Below are 17,078 nucleotides of genomic sequence, written 5' to 3' on the forward strand. Positions count from 1 at the left end.
CACACTACCGAACCAAACACCATTGCAGATCAAGTACACACCCTCATTGTACCGGCACTCCCTGATGGCAGCGGCCAGAGAACGTGACAATAGATCAATGTTATTTACTTCACTTGTCTAGTCAGGAATTGTCTTTCATAAGTATATTTTCCAAACGAATCTGACAATGTGTTTGTTTTTGTGTCCCTACAGGAGCAGGAGCAGATGCAGTGCTACAACCAGCGAATGATTGAGATCCTAAAAGCGCGGCAGCAGCAGGAGAAGAACCGGCTGCCTAAGATCCAGCGCAGCGAGGCCAAGACCCGCATGGCCATGTTCAAGAAGAGCCTCCGCATCAACTCGACAGGCAGCTCCTCAGAGGACAGAGAGAAGATCAAACAGGTTGGGCCGGCAGGAGTTTTTCCTCACAACTTACTGAAGCATAAAGTCAATTATTTAGCACCTCATTCTTTGTCTCTTTGTAGTTTTCTCAGCAGGAGGAGAAGCGGCAGAAGGCAGAGAGGCTGCATCAGCAGCAGAAACATGAGAACCAGATGAGAGAGATGGTCGGCGAGTGTGAAAGCAACATCAGAGATCTGCAGCAGCTACAGGTGAACGAGGGGCAACGTCTTCGGCACACATCTGTTTTTGTTCCGTAGATCTCGACTCCGTAAGTGAGCACTGTAAATGTTCTTCTGTCACTAACAAGAGCTTTTTTTTTTTTTTTTTTGCATTTCAGAATGAAAAGTGTCACCTGCTGATTGAGAATGAGACACAGAGGCTCAAGCATTTGGATGAACAACACAACCAGCTGCTGAAGGACTGGAGGGATCACCTAAAACCCAGGAAGAAGGTACATGTATACATATACAATTGTCTTTAAAGACTTTATTGGGAACACTAAGCATCGTTTTTTGCTTTAAAAAAAACTTTTTCATATTGGTTGGCCAATATCGGTCAGGCTATATAACATATAAATGTAAATAGACTTGGCATGATCAAAAGTGCCACAGAAAAACCCCTACTGGAGTCTTGTCTCTTTGCTAAGCTAGGCTAATCGCCTCTGGTTCCAGCTTTATACAATACTCAAAGCAATGATATTGAGAGCGAAAACAGTCATGTTATCCTCTTGGTATATTTCACAAATATCAAAATATTCCTTTAACTTCGTACAAGAGCTTAAGCACAAAAGTGTTTTAACTACATGCATATACTTCATGTTTCCCATAAAACGGAATAGATTTCCCTCGTTGTGTAGGAGTATTCCACCTGTTTTGCTTCAGAAGCTGTAAATAAATTGCACATCCCTCTACGAGAGCTTGTTCAGGGGTAATCTAACACGCGTACTGTTTTCCACCCTTCTCCTCCAACCCTTCTAGGCCCTTGAAGAGGAGCTAAACATGAAGAAAAGGGAGCAGGAGGCTTTCTTCAGGATGAGTGAGAGCGCCGATTGCCCAAACCCAAGTTCTCCCCACAAACTCTCCAAGTTCGTGCCTTACCAAGACTCTTCGACCACATAAAAACAGCTGCTGCGACGTTCCACAGCATCTCCTGGCCACTGTTTGTACCCAACACATAACCATAGACCCAGTCACCCATACCTGCTGCCTCAGTTTTAATTGGCTTTGCCTGAATTGGTAGCGTACCTATCCCTCCATTAGGTTCCTTTATTGTTTTAGTGAATATTTATGTTTTAACTCATGTTCTAAGGTTTTTCTTTTTGAGAAAGTGTCGAAGTATTTGATGGATTTAAAACTCATCACGTGCTTCACACTTTACATAGTATCAGCTCCCATACAGTGTTTACATTTCCTTTTAATTTTTTACTTTCTATTGCTCACCAGTGAAATATGTGGGTAACACTTAATAACACAGTGGCCCTGAGTTTGGTTGAGCTGAAGATACCAAATGAATTTTCAGTTTTAATGAGTAAATATATTTAGAAAAAAAACGTTATTTGGTCGGGAAGAAATAGTTTGTGGTCGCTCGTCGCCAAGCGAGGGAATTTATTTTTGCATAAGAAGTGTGTTTTGTTTCTATGAAAGCAGGTGAGCCAGCAACTAAGCACTTTTGTTTACACCAAATAATCAGTGCCGTCTTCCGAATAGCACGACCAATGACACGCCCAAAAAATTCAATCACGTACCAATCTTTCTTCTTTTTTTTCACTTCTGTACGCCCTGGCCTGTTTTTTTCCTCGAGTCAGACGCATGTCATGTAGCAGCTAAAGTCTGCCTTTATTTATTTTTACTGATAAAGAACAATCTTATCCAGATTTATCACTGTAAAGGCTAATTTAAATATTCCGTTCTCATTTTTTTACCAACACGCCCGTGGTATAAAAGGACGTGCTCATTATTTCGTATCGTGTTTGACATGGGGGACGAGGCTGACTTCAGATCAGAATTTAAAAGTTTCTTTTTAATGATTATTTAGGAATGAGATTTTTAACAGGCGAGGGAGGACCTCTTGTTTATCACAAGTGTTGCTATTTGAATTTTTCTGTTTGTATTTTTTACTGTAAAAATCAGTCACACTGGATGGGAACTGACAAAGCCAAAGCGGAAATACTGTTGTTGTTTGAAGGATGTTAGAAAGGGGATTTAAATTTTGAATTTATAAAAAAAATGTATTACGTGTGTAATTGTTATACCATGTGCAGTAAATGCCTGCCATCTAACCAAAGTGCAATATTCCATGTATGTCTTTTGCTAAGCTTAAAGAGGTTTATTTTTCTTAAACTTTGCCTTTCTTTGCACTGAGAGGGGAAAAAATATGAAGAGTTTAACGCAAAAAATAGACCATTTGTTGTCTTTGGGGAGCAATAACTTGGTGTTTCATTCTTCATACGATGATCTGATTTTTGAACGCAACTCTTCATATCATTCTAAAGGGAGTGCAACGATTCAGTCTGCTCTAAGATGCCTCTAGATGTTCAATCTCAAACTGAAACCTTAAGTTTGCAGCTGAGGAGCTTGCACCCTTGGTAAGTGAGAGAGCAGTCTGGCCTGCAGATTTACATCGAACCAGGTCAGCAATCAGGTACCCGCTCAAGCTCTCTCTCCCCCTCTCACACTCTCTCTCTCTCAAAAGTATTTAAATTTGTTGTAGAGACTCTCTCTCCTGTCCTGTTTAACGGCTCCATCTACGCCTTCCGCTGTGCCTCAGTTTACATGACGTTATTGTTTGTATGGAGGGGTTGTGAGTGTGAATGAGACTGTATCAGAAGGAACCACTGTTGTAAAAAAAACTCTTAATAATAAAGGCAGATTTTCTAATTAAAGGATTGTGAGGGTGGTTCTTTTTAATACCACATGATTTGGATCGTGGATGCGCCTACTGCTATGGCCCTGCCTGATCGTGGATGCGCCTACTGCTATGGCCCTGCCGGATCGTGGATGCGCCTACTGCCATGACCCTGCCTGACACCCACCACTACTGTCGCTAATATTAGTCACATCTGTTACATACGTTCCACTACTATTATTGTAATGCATTACTACATACCATCCTTACCATTAATCACTACTACTGTTATCACTAGTAATCACATTTCCATGTGCATTTCATTATTATTGCTGTAATACATCTTTATGTACTTTCACTCCTGTCAACCATCGCTTATAATTGAATACATTGTGATCTCGTTGATCTGCTCTGTACATGCGACATCTATTGCACGTCTGTCCGTCCTGGGAGAGGGATCCCTCCTCTGTGGCTCTCCCTGAGGTTTCTTCCGCATTTTTTTTTCCCTGTTAAAAGGGCCTTTTTTTTGGGGCAAGTTTTTCCTCACTCGAATCGAGGGTCGAAGGACAGAGGGTGTCGTCTCTGTACAGATTGTAAAGCCCTCTGAGGCAAACTGTGATTTGTGAATTTGGGCTATACAAATAAAATTTGATTTGATTTGATTTGATTTGTAGGAAGGAGTTTTCTATTTTAAAATGAAATTAATTTGGCACACTATGAGTTTCATAGTGGCGAAATATAAAGAACGCTTCAGTTTTCTCAACTTGAAAGTGAAGGACAACCCAGACAAAAGAGTGGGACTTGGATTAGAGGGCAAGACGAGGATCGCCTGTAACATTAAAGTAAGTTTCATCCGAGCACTTTTCATCACCCGGCTCTAAAATGACATTTTTAATCATGTTCTTGTTCTCATGACTGATCGTAGCAGAGGTTGCAGTAAATCTGCAGGCTGTAAATCCCAAAACACTGAGCAAAACGAGGCTAAAGTACACTGCAGAGTTCAGGGAACACTAGAGACCACTTTCACATGCATGAAGTCAATGAATCAACTATTAAAGTGAAGGTTATGTTTACCTTAAAGGGGCTCTGTGGAGCTTCTGTGTTGGGCTGGAAGCCACTCGTTAGTTTGTGTCAGCGGACTCCATTTCTAAACTAACGTCAGCTACTGTTGCTCTCTGTTAGCGGAGCGGAGAGAGGCTCTGTGACGAGCCACTCGAGAACCTGCATAAAGTCACATCCTTTGGATTGCCATGAAAAAACAGACCCGAGTCCTTCACAGAGAGTCCCAGCAGCATTAAACAACTTCAATACCTGGTCCACAGGCTTGTGTAGGTAACCGAGAGAGACTGGGAAGGTCTCATTTTTCATGTCACGCTCACATATAGCCAATAAAACGAGATTAATACATGTTAAGTGCTATCAATTGTTACATAAACCAAGAATACACACAATTTGTTTTGGTGAGAAACACTTAAAGGGGCTCTAACAATCAAGTTGAATGTATTTCCTTTGAGAAGTTTTGCAGTCGCTCTGTGCCCACCAAATGCTGATCAGTGGAAAAGCCTGATAACAATGGGAGGATGTGAATAATACCACCTGCATGCTTGTGCACGATACAAACACACTTGTAAAAATAGCTCAGTAGTTCTACTAGTGTTCAACAACTCAACAGGGGGCTCGTATAACAACGTTTACCTGTTTTTCACTTGTTTAAAAAACAACATGCAATACCTATTTTTTCTCAGATTTTTGTGAAACACCAATTCAAACACGGGATGACCACAGCTGAAAAATCAGAAACTTTTATTGACTTAAGTAAAAGGAGACTCGATGTAATGAAAAATACATAGCAAAAACGTAAATAAGATTACAATACTGAAATGATGACACCATCAACCCATTTGCCTTGCACTGTACTGTACCCTTCCGGCCTTCTGTCCACATGACATACCTCACAACACAATTTTAGGTACATTTAAAACAACAGATTTTTTGTTTTTCAAGTTGGATACTGCCATTTCTGTATAAAACAGGGGGAGGTTGAATAACGTTATAGCAACTAGAAGCAGAACAGAGTCAGTGTTACAGCTTGAAGCCTTGTCTGCTTGTATCAACAACCGTGAACGCACACTTTAAGTAATGTATTGTTAATTGTTTGTGAACCACTTTTTGTGAAATGTGTAGCCTGTTTCACATACTCTTCTCAAGTAACTTATTTTTTAATTTTAACTGAATTTCCTTCTATTCAGCAAACCCCATAAATCATCCAACCACTCTCCTTCTTGGCTCTTTTCTTCTTCTTCTTCTTCTGATCATCCCTTCATCAGTACAGAGGACACATGGGCCATCAAAGAAAAGTGACAACAGCTAAGATATGCCTCTCATTTCTGTACAATAAAAAATAATTTGCTATACTGACCATGCTTGAGACCAGTCAAGCATTAATGTAAAACATTATTTTTTTATACAATGGTCACACTTTGCTGTTATTTGAGCACCAAACTTCGGTTAAGAACAGACTGTACACTCACAATACTGTAAATCATTGCACAAATCACTGTAGATCTCCAATTTCTTACGTCGCACACGTAGTACAGATACGCAGACGTGCTCTGCGAGTCACATTTCACAATTCTTAGTTTTGGCTGCGAGATACCTCGAGCTTCCTTTCGCCTTTTTTTCGGTTTGGATCTTTCAGCTTGGTGAGTATTTGTTACAGTGAGTATAAAAAAAAACATGGCTAGTAAAACTGACTATATATAAAATGCACTGTGGCATTCTTCCCCTTCCTTCAGCGTGTGCAAACCTTAAACCTGCCTCGTCTGCAATGACTGAAAAAGTGCACATCTGTTTACAAGTCACTGCAACGTTAATTATGCAGTCGACGAAGAAAGCGTTACAACGGCACGAAAACTAATACGCGTGTTTCTAGTATAACAAACAGTACTTCTACTTGGCAAAGACGTCTCTTGCTGATAGCACTTGAAAGCCCAGATATAGTCGTCGAACTCCCCCCGCTGAGTTCATGTGCGGTCTTCGTCTAAGAGATTTATTTAGTCTACTGCTGGGGAAAGAATGGCTGTATTTGAACATCTAGAGTATTCTCCTGTGATTTAATTTAAGGTGTTTAAGACTAGTACAAGGACTACGTTTACAGTTGCATACAGTATATTAAGCACTGAAGCACTTTGCATATTATATAGAGGCACCGTATCATAGAAGGCATGGGTGGAGATACATTTACTGCTGTTCTAGCATCTAACGTTTTTTACCTAAGAGGTTCTTATAATATTAAGATCAAAACAAAACTAAGTAAACATCACAAGACCCAACAGGGTCCATGTGTTATTGCTGGTTCAGTTTAGGTAGAATATTTTTTATCAAAATGAAACGTAACAAAAACGTGTCAACTTAAAAAACAGGTACCTATAAATAAAAAAAAAATGCTAACAAGCTACAAAGTAGTGATATTTTGTTCATTTAGATCCTTAGTTTATATATATATGGCGATGGTTTCGAGAGCACCTTCACACTAAGGTTTTTTGCTCAGGTAATTCGAGGGGATCCAGCCCTCGACTTCTTCTCGTACATTCTTACAGAACCACCAGCCGCTGCCGTTCTTCTCCAGCACCTCGAACACCGTGCCCACCTTGAAGCCGGACGTGTTGTCGTCCCCTTCAAAGTCCGCCACGGCTAGATACAGCTCATCCTTGCTGGGCTCCTTGAGTAAAGGTGGAAGCTTGTCCTTGGGCGGGCCGGGTTTCTCGCTCTTCAACATGGGTTTGGGAGGAATTGGGAATTTATTAACTTTGGGCTCTTCTTTCTCTTTGTTCGGAGGTGGCGCTACGAACCCTTTGGGTTTAGGGGGAGGGGGTCTGCTGAGTTGCGGTGGTGGAATCTTGGGAACATCCTGGATTTCTTTTAGGAAAGGTGGAGGTTTCTGCTCGGTTGGGCTGGCTGGGGTCTCCTTCTTTGGAGGAGGAGGTCTCCTTGGAGCCATGGCGGGGGGTCTCTGAGGGGGTTCCTTGTGGGGAGGCACTGCTGGTTTCGCAGGGGGTGATGAGCTCTCCTGGCTGTGACCATTGATATGTTTGGGGGGGAGTTTTGGCTCGTCACAGTGCTTACCATTATTGAGAGTAGGGATGTGGACGGGGGAAGAGGGACTGGGTTGGGAATTACTTACTGATGCTGGGGTTTCAAGATCGGCAGGTTTTGATGGCCTCAGTTTGCTTCTCAGGTTGGTGATGTCCAGTTTTTTCTCTGACGGAGGATCTGGCTTGGCAGCCGGAACCGGTTTAGGTCGGATCACTGGCTTCGGCTTCATGAACACTGCAGGACCAGCTGCCTCTGGTTTCTCCTCCGGGGGTTCTGGTTTGGGTTTTGGTGGATGTTTGGGTACAGGCTTCAGATTGAACTTCTTCACCTCTTTGGCAGAGACCTTGTGTCCACATTCAAGACCCATCTCATTCCGAAGAAGAAGAGGTTTGCTCTTGTCTTCTTTCTTGGTCTCAGGTGGTTTGTCCTGTTTGAAGGGGGGTGCCTTGGGTGGCACCATTGGCATGATGACGCCAGGGGCTGGTGGTTTTGGGGGCAAAGGTTTGGAATGATCAGGTCTCGGTTTCTCTGCTACCTCCAGTTCAAAGCTCTTATTAATGGACTCCCGCCGAGGTGGCAGAGCTGGTTTGTCCTCGACTGGTGGGGCAGCTGGGGCAGGAGGTAAAGGCCCACAGCCCCCCTTGCTGGGACCGGACTTCCAATCTCTCAACTTAGGCCGGGCACAGGACTCTGGGGCTGCTGTCGGCTCATCAGGTAAAGGCTTGGACCAGCTATCATCTGTGCCTGAAGCATTTGAAGAACCACCATCTGCCAGGCTCAGCTTCTCCATCTCATTGGGCAGAGGGGCGAGGAAATTAGGTCGCAGGGCGTTACTGGTCTTCTTGTACTTGTCAATAAAGGTGGCGGGGGCCCAGCCCTCTTTTTCATCTATCTGAATGTACCACCAACCACTCGCATTCTTCTCAATCACCTAGACAAATAATAGACAGATATTAATTTCACTGTGGTCTTCTTCTTCTTTTTCAATTCAACTTTAGGAAGTGCGTGACCCACCTCAACTTTGATTCCAGCTTGGAAGCTGATACCGTCAGGGATGGTGGTCTGGAAGTCTGCTATGGTGTAGAACTCTTCCTCAACCTGAGGAGGAGTGGGCGGCTTGGGTAGGTTTGCACCACGTGGCTGTGGAACGTGAGAGGGACACGTAAAGGTTAAGTCGATGAAAAATTAAGTGCCATCTTCCAGTACAATAAAAACCCCTATTTGTCAAATGGAGATTTGAATGGGATCTCTTACGATGGTAAGATCTCTGCGTGGAGGAGGTCTGTGTCTCAATCCCACCTCTGTGAAAGGAAAGGACAATGGAGTAATCTGTAATCTGTTGAGTTTATCACTTTTTCAATTTATAGATAGACAGCTTCAAAAACATTAAGCGTTAACAGATAAAACAACAGTTTACTGCATCTGAAATTCACTTCTTACTCTTGTCAGAGAAAAACGAGAGTCGGTTTTCTTTATGGCCATTGTCTCGGTTCTCTTTGGCTGCATTGTTTTGCTGGTTCTGTTTAGAGTCCAGGTCGTTGGTGCTGGCGTGAGCAGCACCGCCTGCTGACTGCTTCTGGCTCTGGATGTCACACTTCTTCAGGTAGGAGGCTGGGGCCCAGCCCTCACGTCCCTGGTACCTGAGTGGGGGAGAGATGTACAGTCGGTGGCTTCAGGTTAGAACACTGACTTCTTCCATCATGACTATGTAAGATCTGATTGTCAATTCAAGTTTTGAAATACTCTCTTTAGTTAATACACATTCTTTGGTTTATGATGTTTGCTTTTCCAGTTAATGCCATTCATTTGATTACCTGATCTTCCACCATCCCTCCAAGTTCTTCTGAATCACCTCCACAACCATTCCCCTCTCCAGGTCGATCTCATCCTCGTCTCTGGCCGAGTACGGGTAAATCACTGAATACTTCTCCTCTGGAGTCGTAAAAAGACAATATTGTTAATATAAGAACACAGCGTCTGTCTTGAAGATTACTGTGGGGAGCTCGGGAGACAAAAGCACAGAGTGGCACGCTCACATTACAATGGCTTGCAGCGTTTCATATTTAAAGTTGCAATCTAAAACTTTCCTTAAATGCAAAATGCAAAACTGCGAGGGGGGAAAAAAGTATGCAGTGAAAAATGACTGCAACCTTTTAATGAAAATGAAGACACTCTCCCTTTGTGACTTGGAATGAAATACTGTAACTGGTACAGGAGTGACTTGGTTTTACATTAGCTAACTGATGAAATGAGGCACGGCTTGAGCAGCATCTTGTGGAGTGAGAAGATGTAAGATACACACATGTGCAACACATAAAACACACATTCATCCTCCACAAATATTGACCACAAACAGGACAAACTTGTTACTCTACAAGAGTTATAGCAGCTACGTCTAATATTAACACATACTACAGTTATTCTATGTAAACCACAGATCTACCAAGTGCCTACTGCTGGTTAAGTGAAATGATATGCATTGTTTTATATCATTTTTAATTGAGTTTATATCAGATATACTTCACAGTTCACTTTGCATGCAAGGGTTTTAATTCACATGCTTGGATCTCTCGTGCAACAAACATGACATGCGTACACATGGACAAACATGCTCACGGGTCTGTATGCATGTGTGTGCATACACACACACACATTTAGAATAGGGGGGAGAAGAAAAGGCGTGCGCTCCACCTTGCCCAAAGCCTGTGCTGAATAGATCCCCTAAAGTTCTGCGACGACCCATATGCCTTGGCAGTGACCAGAATCTCCGAGGCACTGACATCCCAGCACAGTAAGTGGGGCAAAATAGGAAGTGAACATTACATGAGCCATGTGGAGGGTGTTTGACATCCTGAATGAAAGCATTGGTGCTGTTCAACCCATTTACTGACAAATCATCCCTCCAGGTTCGTGCACATTTTAAATCATACTGTTACATGTTCCATTCATGCTATTGATTTTACTCCGATACACTTTAAGGTCTCAAACTCCATGTGCTGTCCTCACCAGTGTGTTGGAGATACAACTGTAAGATCATACTGCCACAGAAGGTAGCTTAATATAAAACTTGTTTTTTTTAATAGTAGGATGTAGACCATATTGTTAATTAGTCTGTGGGGTGATGCTGATTTTATTTTCTTACACTTTTCTACATTATTCTGTGCCTTTTATAGAATTGTGTTCATACGGTCATTAAGCGCCTAATTTAATTTATAGGTATTTGCTACTTGCTATTTGTCCTCGTCTGAGACTATTTTTTGCCATAGAATATTTATTTATCTGTTCTATTTATTGACTGTTCTTATCACAAATGTATTAGAGGAAAGACAGTGTGAGTATATGCTCGTATGATAATCTGTGGATTAGTTTGATGACAATTATTCTCCTTTTTATAACTTTTTGTGACAACTGTCTTTTTTCTGTTTGTATTGAAAGTATCTGCAATATATAGATTTGTAGGTGTTTCATGCTCACAGACTCACAGATGGATTCTACCATCTTTGACTGTCGGCTCCTCACCTATTTAGTGTCATGTGTGCTCTGTGTTATCACGCTGATGAAGGCTTAGTGCTGAAACACGTTTGTTTGTTTGCCCACAATAAAAAGACTTTTGTTTCCTGGAAGTGCTGGAGTTTAGCTCTTTGTCGGTTCCAGCCACTTCCATGCACCTACAGTATATGTTTAGACTTTGGGGTAGTGCGGGCTGCTATGTTTTTAAGTGATGTTGATCCTGAGCAAGGCCTTGGGACTTTTACATTAAATCACTCTCATTATCGCAGACTTGCAAAACTGATTCTTCACCATTCTTTATCATGTACTAGCTCCATTGCCAGTTCATTTGCTTCTGTTTTTGTATCATACTGTACATATGTGATGATGTCAGTGGATGTGGGTGTTAGATGTGGATGACTCTCTAATCCCAGGCCTCTGAGGAGTGACCTGCCCAACAAAGACAGGGCAGCCGGTTCAATGTCCACTTTTAAACGACACACTCTTTCGGTTGCCAGCGACAGAAACATGGTCTGTAATTTGCATAGTTGCTGGGTACACTTCTCTGCTTAGTAGGGCTGCTATGATGTGCTGTATGGTATATACATATTATATTACAGTATCATCTACATGAGGCCTTTCTATGGAGTCTCAACTCAATTTTTATGTCTTTATCTATTTGTTAATGTTTTTTTTGGTTTCACCTTTAAATGTTTTGCTTAAATTAATATTTTTTTTGCTTTAAAATTCAGATATTTCAACATATTTGGATTGCTGTTCTGAAGGGCAACACACACCAGTGGAATCACCAGAAAAGCGGCATTTTTGTCCCGTTTGCCCCCCGAACCATGACTGCTTCTTCTATTTATATATAGATACTGTATGTGGAGTGTCTGGTGCGAGCCACAACAGTCAAATGGTGGATGCCAGATGACGTGGTGCTACCTGTGGTGTGTGTTGCACTTTGGAAGGCAACAGAAAAACAACAGAAGAAAACATTTTTGTGAAAAATTGTAAACAAGTACAGTTATTGTTCCAAAAGGTAATAAATAACTCGGTTTTAGAGTAAATGCTAAATGGCCTCTTTACATTCTCAACTTTTTCATTGAGGGAATACTGAATCTACACAACAGCGCCCAGATGCAGAGCTGTACGTACCTTCTTCTCCCGGAAAAGTGAAGTCATCAGGGTCATCTTGCGCCTCAAGGCAGGTGGCAGGGACCCAGCCCTGGGCATCCTCTGAGCTAACAAACCACCACCCTGAATGAGCAGAATATCAATTACACACTCACATGAATTAATTAAAATGACGCACATCTGTAATACATTTCAACAAGTTCACATTCCTTTCAACAAGGCTGAACAATGAAATAACATCCAAATATACTTTCACACAAGTCAAACTTTCAGGAAATTGCCAAAAAGAAAATGCTAATATTTTCCATCCACTACTGTTATGTGAATGTTAGAGGTTGATGGGCCAGTTCTCCAGTTAAGAGCGCCAGACAAAGCTCAAACAATAGCTGCCAGTGTGGAAAATATAAAGGAAATACTGCGATTATAATGTTTTTGTCTAGCACCATATTTCAGGTCTAGGTCTCTTTCTATTTTGCTGCTTTTTCTCTTTTATGGACACACAAGCTTTCTCGCAACAGCCAGGTAAAAAAAAAAAAAAAAAACCTTCAGCTATTCTGACGTTTTGATTTTTTTTAATGCCCTGTAGAACTTACCAGACTCATTTTTCTCGATGACCTCCACCACCTGACCCACATGCAGGCTGACCTCAGAGCTCTCCTGCTTCTCGTAGTCTGTGACTGCCACATACTGGTCGAGGAGGAGAGGGTCTGCCGCGGTGGAGTCTCCTGATGAGGGGAACGAATCAAAATCAGAGGCTGGTTTAGCTTTTTATTCCTTTCTGCTCCTGTTGTAAGGCGGGCGAAGGGTGAAATCTCAATAATGTAAATAAGCCTCCACTCCTTACCTTCTGCTTCTGTGATAATATTTGTTAATGCGATTTGTAGAGGAATGTCCTTGAACTTAGAATAAGAGATATTGACCTTTAATATTCTTTCTGCCTGAAGGGAATACGACCTTTTAAAATGTCAGCTTGTATGGGCACTTTAACCGAGAATCCAATTTAAGCATGGTCTTTACAAAAAAAAGCCAAAAAGTATTTCATGATGAAATGCCAATTATAATTCCAAGGTCAAATTTTTGTGCAAAAGCTTTTGGGTTTAACGTTAAAGTGAGAGGAGGCTTATTTACAGTGTGGAGATCTACCCAGACATAAAGCAGAGGAGCTAGTGGACGTGATTGGAGAGATGGCGTGAGGAAAACAATGAGCTGACAAGAGGAATGATGGGAGATTTAGAGAATGGGAGTGAAAGGCAGGGTTTTTAAAAAGTGTAGAAGGGTTAAGTCAATCATCAGTACGGCTGTGACTTCCACACAGAAGCAAACCAACACCACGGAGACCCACCACCCATATTAGCAACCAAGCCAGTTCAAGAAAAGTCCACACAATACAACCAGCAGCGCTACGGCTCTTTACTGTTGATTAATGTTCTTCTAAAAGAAAAATATCTAGAACAAAATACAATAAAATGTATCTTACATATAAAAATGCCACACCAAAGCACATATCCAGTGAATGAATGGTGAAGGGACATTAAAAACCACCACATCATGCAGGTCACTGAAGGTGCTGACGGACACATTTTCAACCAAACGTGTTTGTAACACACAGGCGGACGGAAAAAAAGTCCCAGCTGACGAAAGGGTTAGAAAGTTCTGAGGCGTACAGGTGTGGTAAAACTGTAACTGTACGGTTCTGCAACAAACTCTCAATCTGATCAGTGAGAATCCTGAAAATAAGTAACTCAAAACATTTCTCAAAAGCAGAACTGCTGGAAAACTAAGTCTAATTTTAAGCACACGGTTAGCAAACGAAATAGCGGCTGGACTGGCAAGTTAACTCGAGCAACACAGGTTAAAGCAGCTACAAGGAACTGTCGTCTTTTGATTCTGGCACCCCCTCTGGATGAGAGCGGTAATGTTTCTGCTGCCTTAGGATGCTGTTTTAGGATGCACAGCAATGATTTAATATATGAACTTGTGGCTGTGTAATAACTGTAATATGAAGTTGGTGAAACAAAGTAGAATGTTCTCAAGGTTAGCCTTCATGTAGCCTGCAGCTAACAGATTTGGTTGCTTGGTGATATTAATTTGGTTTGGGGAATCCAATTACACAGAACTAGCTTGTTGCTGATCTCATTTGCTTATGTAGGTTATATAAAAGACATCAGTGTTAGATGAAAGTTCCTTATAATATGCTTAACCTTTAAATTATACTGTGTTTTTTCCATTTATATCTAACTCCACTAGTGACTTTTCTACTCCGTCCCGACAACACACAGCAACACACCCAAGACATGAGCCACATCAACAGCTTTAATGTACTGCTTTCTCTATAAAGGAACCAATGCAAGCCCCAAGCCTTCAACAGAGCCAAATCCCACCTGCCCAGGCCTAGGGGAGGAGAGGGGGAACAGGCCGCTAGCAACCCGCTGGGTCACACACACAGCAAGTGTTTACTACCTCGCTTTAGGAAACCAGTCGCTCTCTCCACAATCCCTGATGGAAAGGAAAATGAACGGAGAAGAAAACTGAAAACAGTGACTTGACATGCAACCTGGAGAATATTAGATGGATGGAGAGGACAGAGAGAATATACAAACAGTGATGTGTCTTTTATAACTGTAACAAGAACATCTGGACTGGTTGAATCAATGCTTATTTTATTGTTTTACCTGCATAAAACACTGTGACCACTAGATGGAGACAGTGTCTCATTATATAGGCTGTTGCAGATGAACTTTAGAAGACTTGTACTTATAATGAGAAGCAGTAAAACAACAAAATACCAGATTGTATTTTTCCTCTGCAAAGTTTATTTGCCAAAAAATAAACAAAAAACAAAATAACACACCACAGCCTGGCCTCAAAACCCCATTTTGGATTCAAACACACAATCGAAGCTCTTACCCGATTTCTTCTTTCCAATGGGTTCCCTGTTAGAGAGACAGAATCATCACATTACTACCAGGAAATATCAAATCAGGGATATAACAATTATCAATATTTATAAATAATTTACACATCATCTCCCTGTGACTATTGATGTTTTCAGTTCTTAAAACCCTGTTTCCCCAAAAGTCAGGGCATTGCATAAAACATTAATGAAACAGAATGTGATAACTGGCTAATCCTTTTTTTGCATATATTCATTTGAAAACACTACAAAGACAATGCACTGAATTTTTAACATCATCAACAGCGACATGTTTGGACATTCCACAGGTAAACAGGTTAACTGGTAACAGTTGTTTGTATCATGACTGGGTATGAAACAGTCATCCTTGAAAGACTGTTCGCAAATGATTGCATCCTGTTTTTGTTTACATCTTACCTTGCCTTCCAAACTCGCACTAATGAAACTTTAAAGTGATTTAATACGATCAGGTTTTGATTTGCTTCTGAATTTGTCACGATGCCAGTGCACAACATTTACACCGATCACTCCAGCAGAGAATTAACAATAATTGCTGACATTATCAGTCTTTGTTAGATCCATCAATACGCTGCAGACACATGAGACAAGGATCCGCCTCTCTGCCTCTCCCGCCGCTGCAGGCTGATGTGAATAGAGAGCCTCTAGATAGCCGATCTCTGAAATTTAGTCTGATGTTAAATTCAATACTGCATCTGCTGCGTCTGCTTTAGACATTAGCCAGATAAATAGACCATCACTCCACAGCAGCAGTCAGGAGCTGATTCAATGTCCAGATGCCCTGAAAAGTCAATGGCGGCTAATGCTCAGCATTTTCCTCCCTCTGTCTCTCTCTCCATTGCTCCCTCTTTGTTATCTAAATATTACTCTCTTACTTTATGGCCTTCCACCGCCTCCCTTTTTCCATCTCACATCGTCCACGTCTCCTTAACTCACTCTTTCATCTCCATCTCAATCGTTTGGCTTGGCAACTGCCGGCGTGTTCGTTTCCCTGCATCAACATGAATGCTCTCAGCCACATAAAGCTTTGTTCGATCGGCAGAACTGTTAATTGCGGAGGCTTAAGTTTCAATAAATCTTTAGCCATAAGCGTGCCCATTAACGTGCTATAAAAAGAGCTCACTGACTGGGCCGACCAAAGAAGAAGCACTGCTCGGGATTGTTATAGAGCAGAGATGTGAGTGTACGGTATGTAGTGTGTGTGCTTTCTTTTTTTGTTCCTTGGTTTGAACTGAGGTGAAATCAGGGTCATGTAGTGCACCGGACTTCGCCACTGACTTGGTTGCTTTAAACTTTAAATTGAACCTTCACATCAGGCAGCCATGGCCAGGTCATATAGAGGAAGATGTGATGTGTACCAAACCTTCGACTACAGAATATCACAGGGATAAATTGACTTTGGGCTCTGATTCTTGCAGACCCATTAAAATAACAGCCATCTAGTTTTTACACCCGGAACCAAACCTTACAGTAAACAGCCGCCGTACCACAGAAGACTCATATAATATTTATTTGGATAATTAATTAAATCATAATCTCATAATCTCTCTCCCTCTATCCACACTCGTCCTTGTTTCACCTCAGCCCGTCGCTTCATCTCCTTCCTTCTTTTCTTCTCTCGTGACGTCTCTCACTTTCCGTTTTCCTTCCCTTTCCCGGACGCTTCCGCTTTCCTTCACTTCCCTTCTCACCCGTCTTGTCTGGCTCTCTGACGCTCCACTTCCTCCTGAACTACTCCTTTCCCTCTCCTCTTCAGCTTCTCCTTCCTTTTTCTTCTCCTTGGGTGAAAGTCTAAGATGTCCCTCTCAGTGCAGGCGATTTATAGGCCGTGATAAATCTTCTCCCAGTGACCGGCTGCTGTGTCTGTACAGCAGCCCTGTTGTCAGTCAGCCAAACAACAGGCTGCACTGGCAGAAAGCAGTAATCCAATTTCAATAAAGACAAACCAAGGTCTTTCCTTTATTCATCCGCCTTGAGTAAATGCTCCGTCTCTTTCCAGCCTCGCCCAACACATGCTTGGGGTTTTGTATGAGGAGTGAGGAGGTATGTGTCCTTGGCAACCTCCTCTGAGGGAGGACAGAATACAAAATGTGTATGTGTCCATATATCGTGTATATTGATCGCGCACAGATGTGAGGAGGTTTGTTTTTATGGGAGAGTTGCAGAGGGGTTATCACAGTAGTAAAAGTGTTGGGATGAG

At 41.9% G+C, this 17,078-nt stretch overlaps 2 protein-coding genes across 4 annotated transcripts in view; one reads left to right on the forward strand and one right to left on the reverse strand.

Moving 5' to 3' along the window:
• The window catches only part of stk10 (serine/threonine kinase 10), a 45,930-nt gene extending 42,668 nt beyond the window's left edge, over nt 1-3,262 (forward strand). The window contains exons 17-20 of the mRNA XM_084373799.1: nt 193-381; nt 465-590; nt 719-832; nt 1,359-3,262. Coding sequence (XP_084229925.1) covers nt 193-381; nt 465-590; nt 719-832; nt 1,359-1,499 — 570 coding nt within the window. The 3' untranslated portion in view covers nt 1,500-3,262. The remainder of the gene's footprint in view (nt 1-192; nt 382-464; nt 591-718; nt 833-1,358) is intronic.
• A 1,749-nt stretch (nt 3,263-5,011) lies between these two features.
• sh3pxd2b (SH3 and PX domains 2B) overlaps nt 5,012-17,078 on the reverse strand; it is a 39,501-nt gene continuing 27,434 nt past the window's right edge. The window contains exons 6-15 of one of the 3 annotated variants that reach the window (XM_084372875.1): nt 14,854-14,879; nt 14,407-14,442; nt 12,540-12,671; nt 11,968-12,069; nt 10,012-10,095; nt 9,135-9,252; nt 8,761-8,960; nt 8,575-8,621; nt 8,335-8,460; nt 5,012-8,251 (exon numbers count right to left, since the gene is read on the reverse strand). In XM_084372875.1, the coding sequence (XP_084229001.1) occupies nt 6,758-8,251; nt 8,335-8,460; nt 8,575-8,621; nt 8,761-8,960; nt 9,135-9,252; nt 10,012-10,095; nt 11,968-12,069; nt 12,540-12,671; nt 14,407-14,442; nt 14,854-14,879 (2,365 nt within the window). In that variant the 3' untranslated portion in view covers nt 5,012-6,757. The remainder of the gene's footprint in view (nt 8,252-8,334; nt 8,461-8,574; nt 8,622-8,760; nt 8,961-9,134; nt 9,253-10,011; nt 10,096-11,967; nt 12,070-12,539; nt 12,672-14,406; nt 14,443-14,853; nt 14,880-17,078) is intronic. The other 2 variants (XM_084372877.1, XM_084372876.1) reach the window with 2 other exon arrangements.

Source organism: Pagrus pagrus (assembly GCF_965226575.1).
Source record: "Pagrus pagrus genome assembly, chromosome: 14".
NCBI classification, from domain to species: Eukaryota; Metazoa; Chordata; class Actinopteri; order Spariformes; family Sparidae; genus Pagrus; species Pagrus pagrus.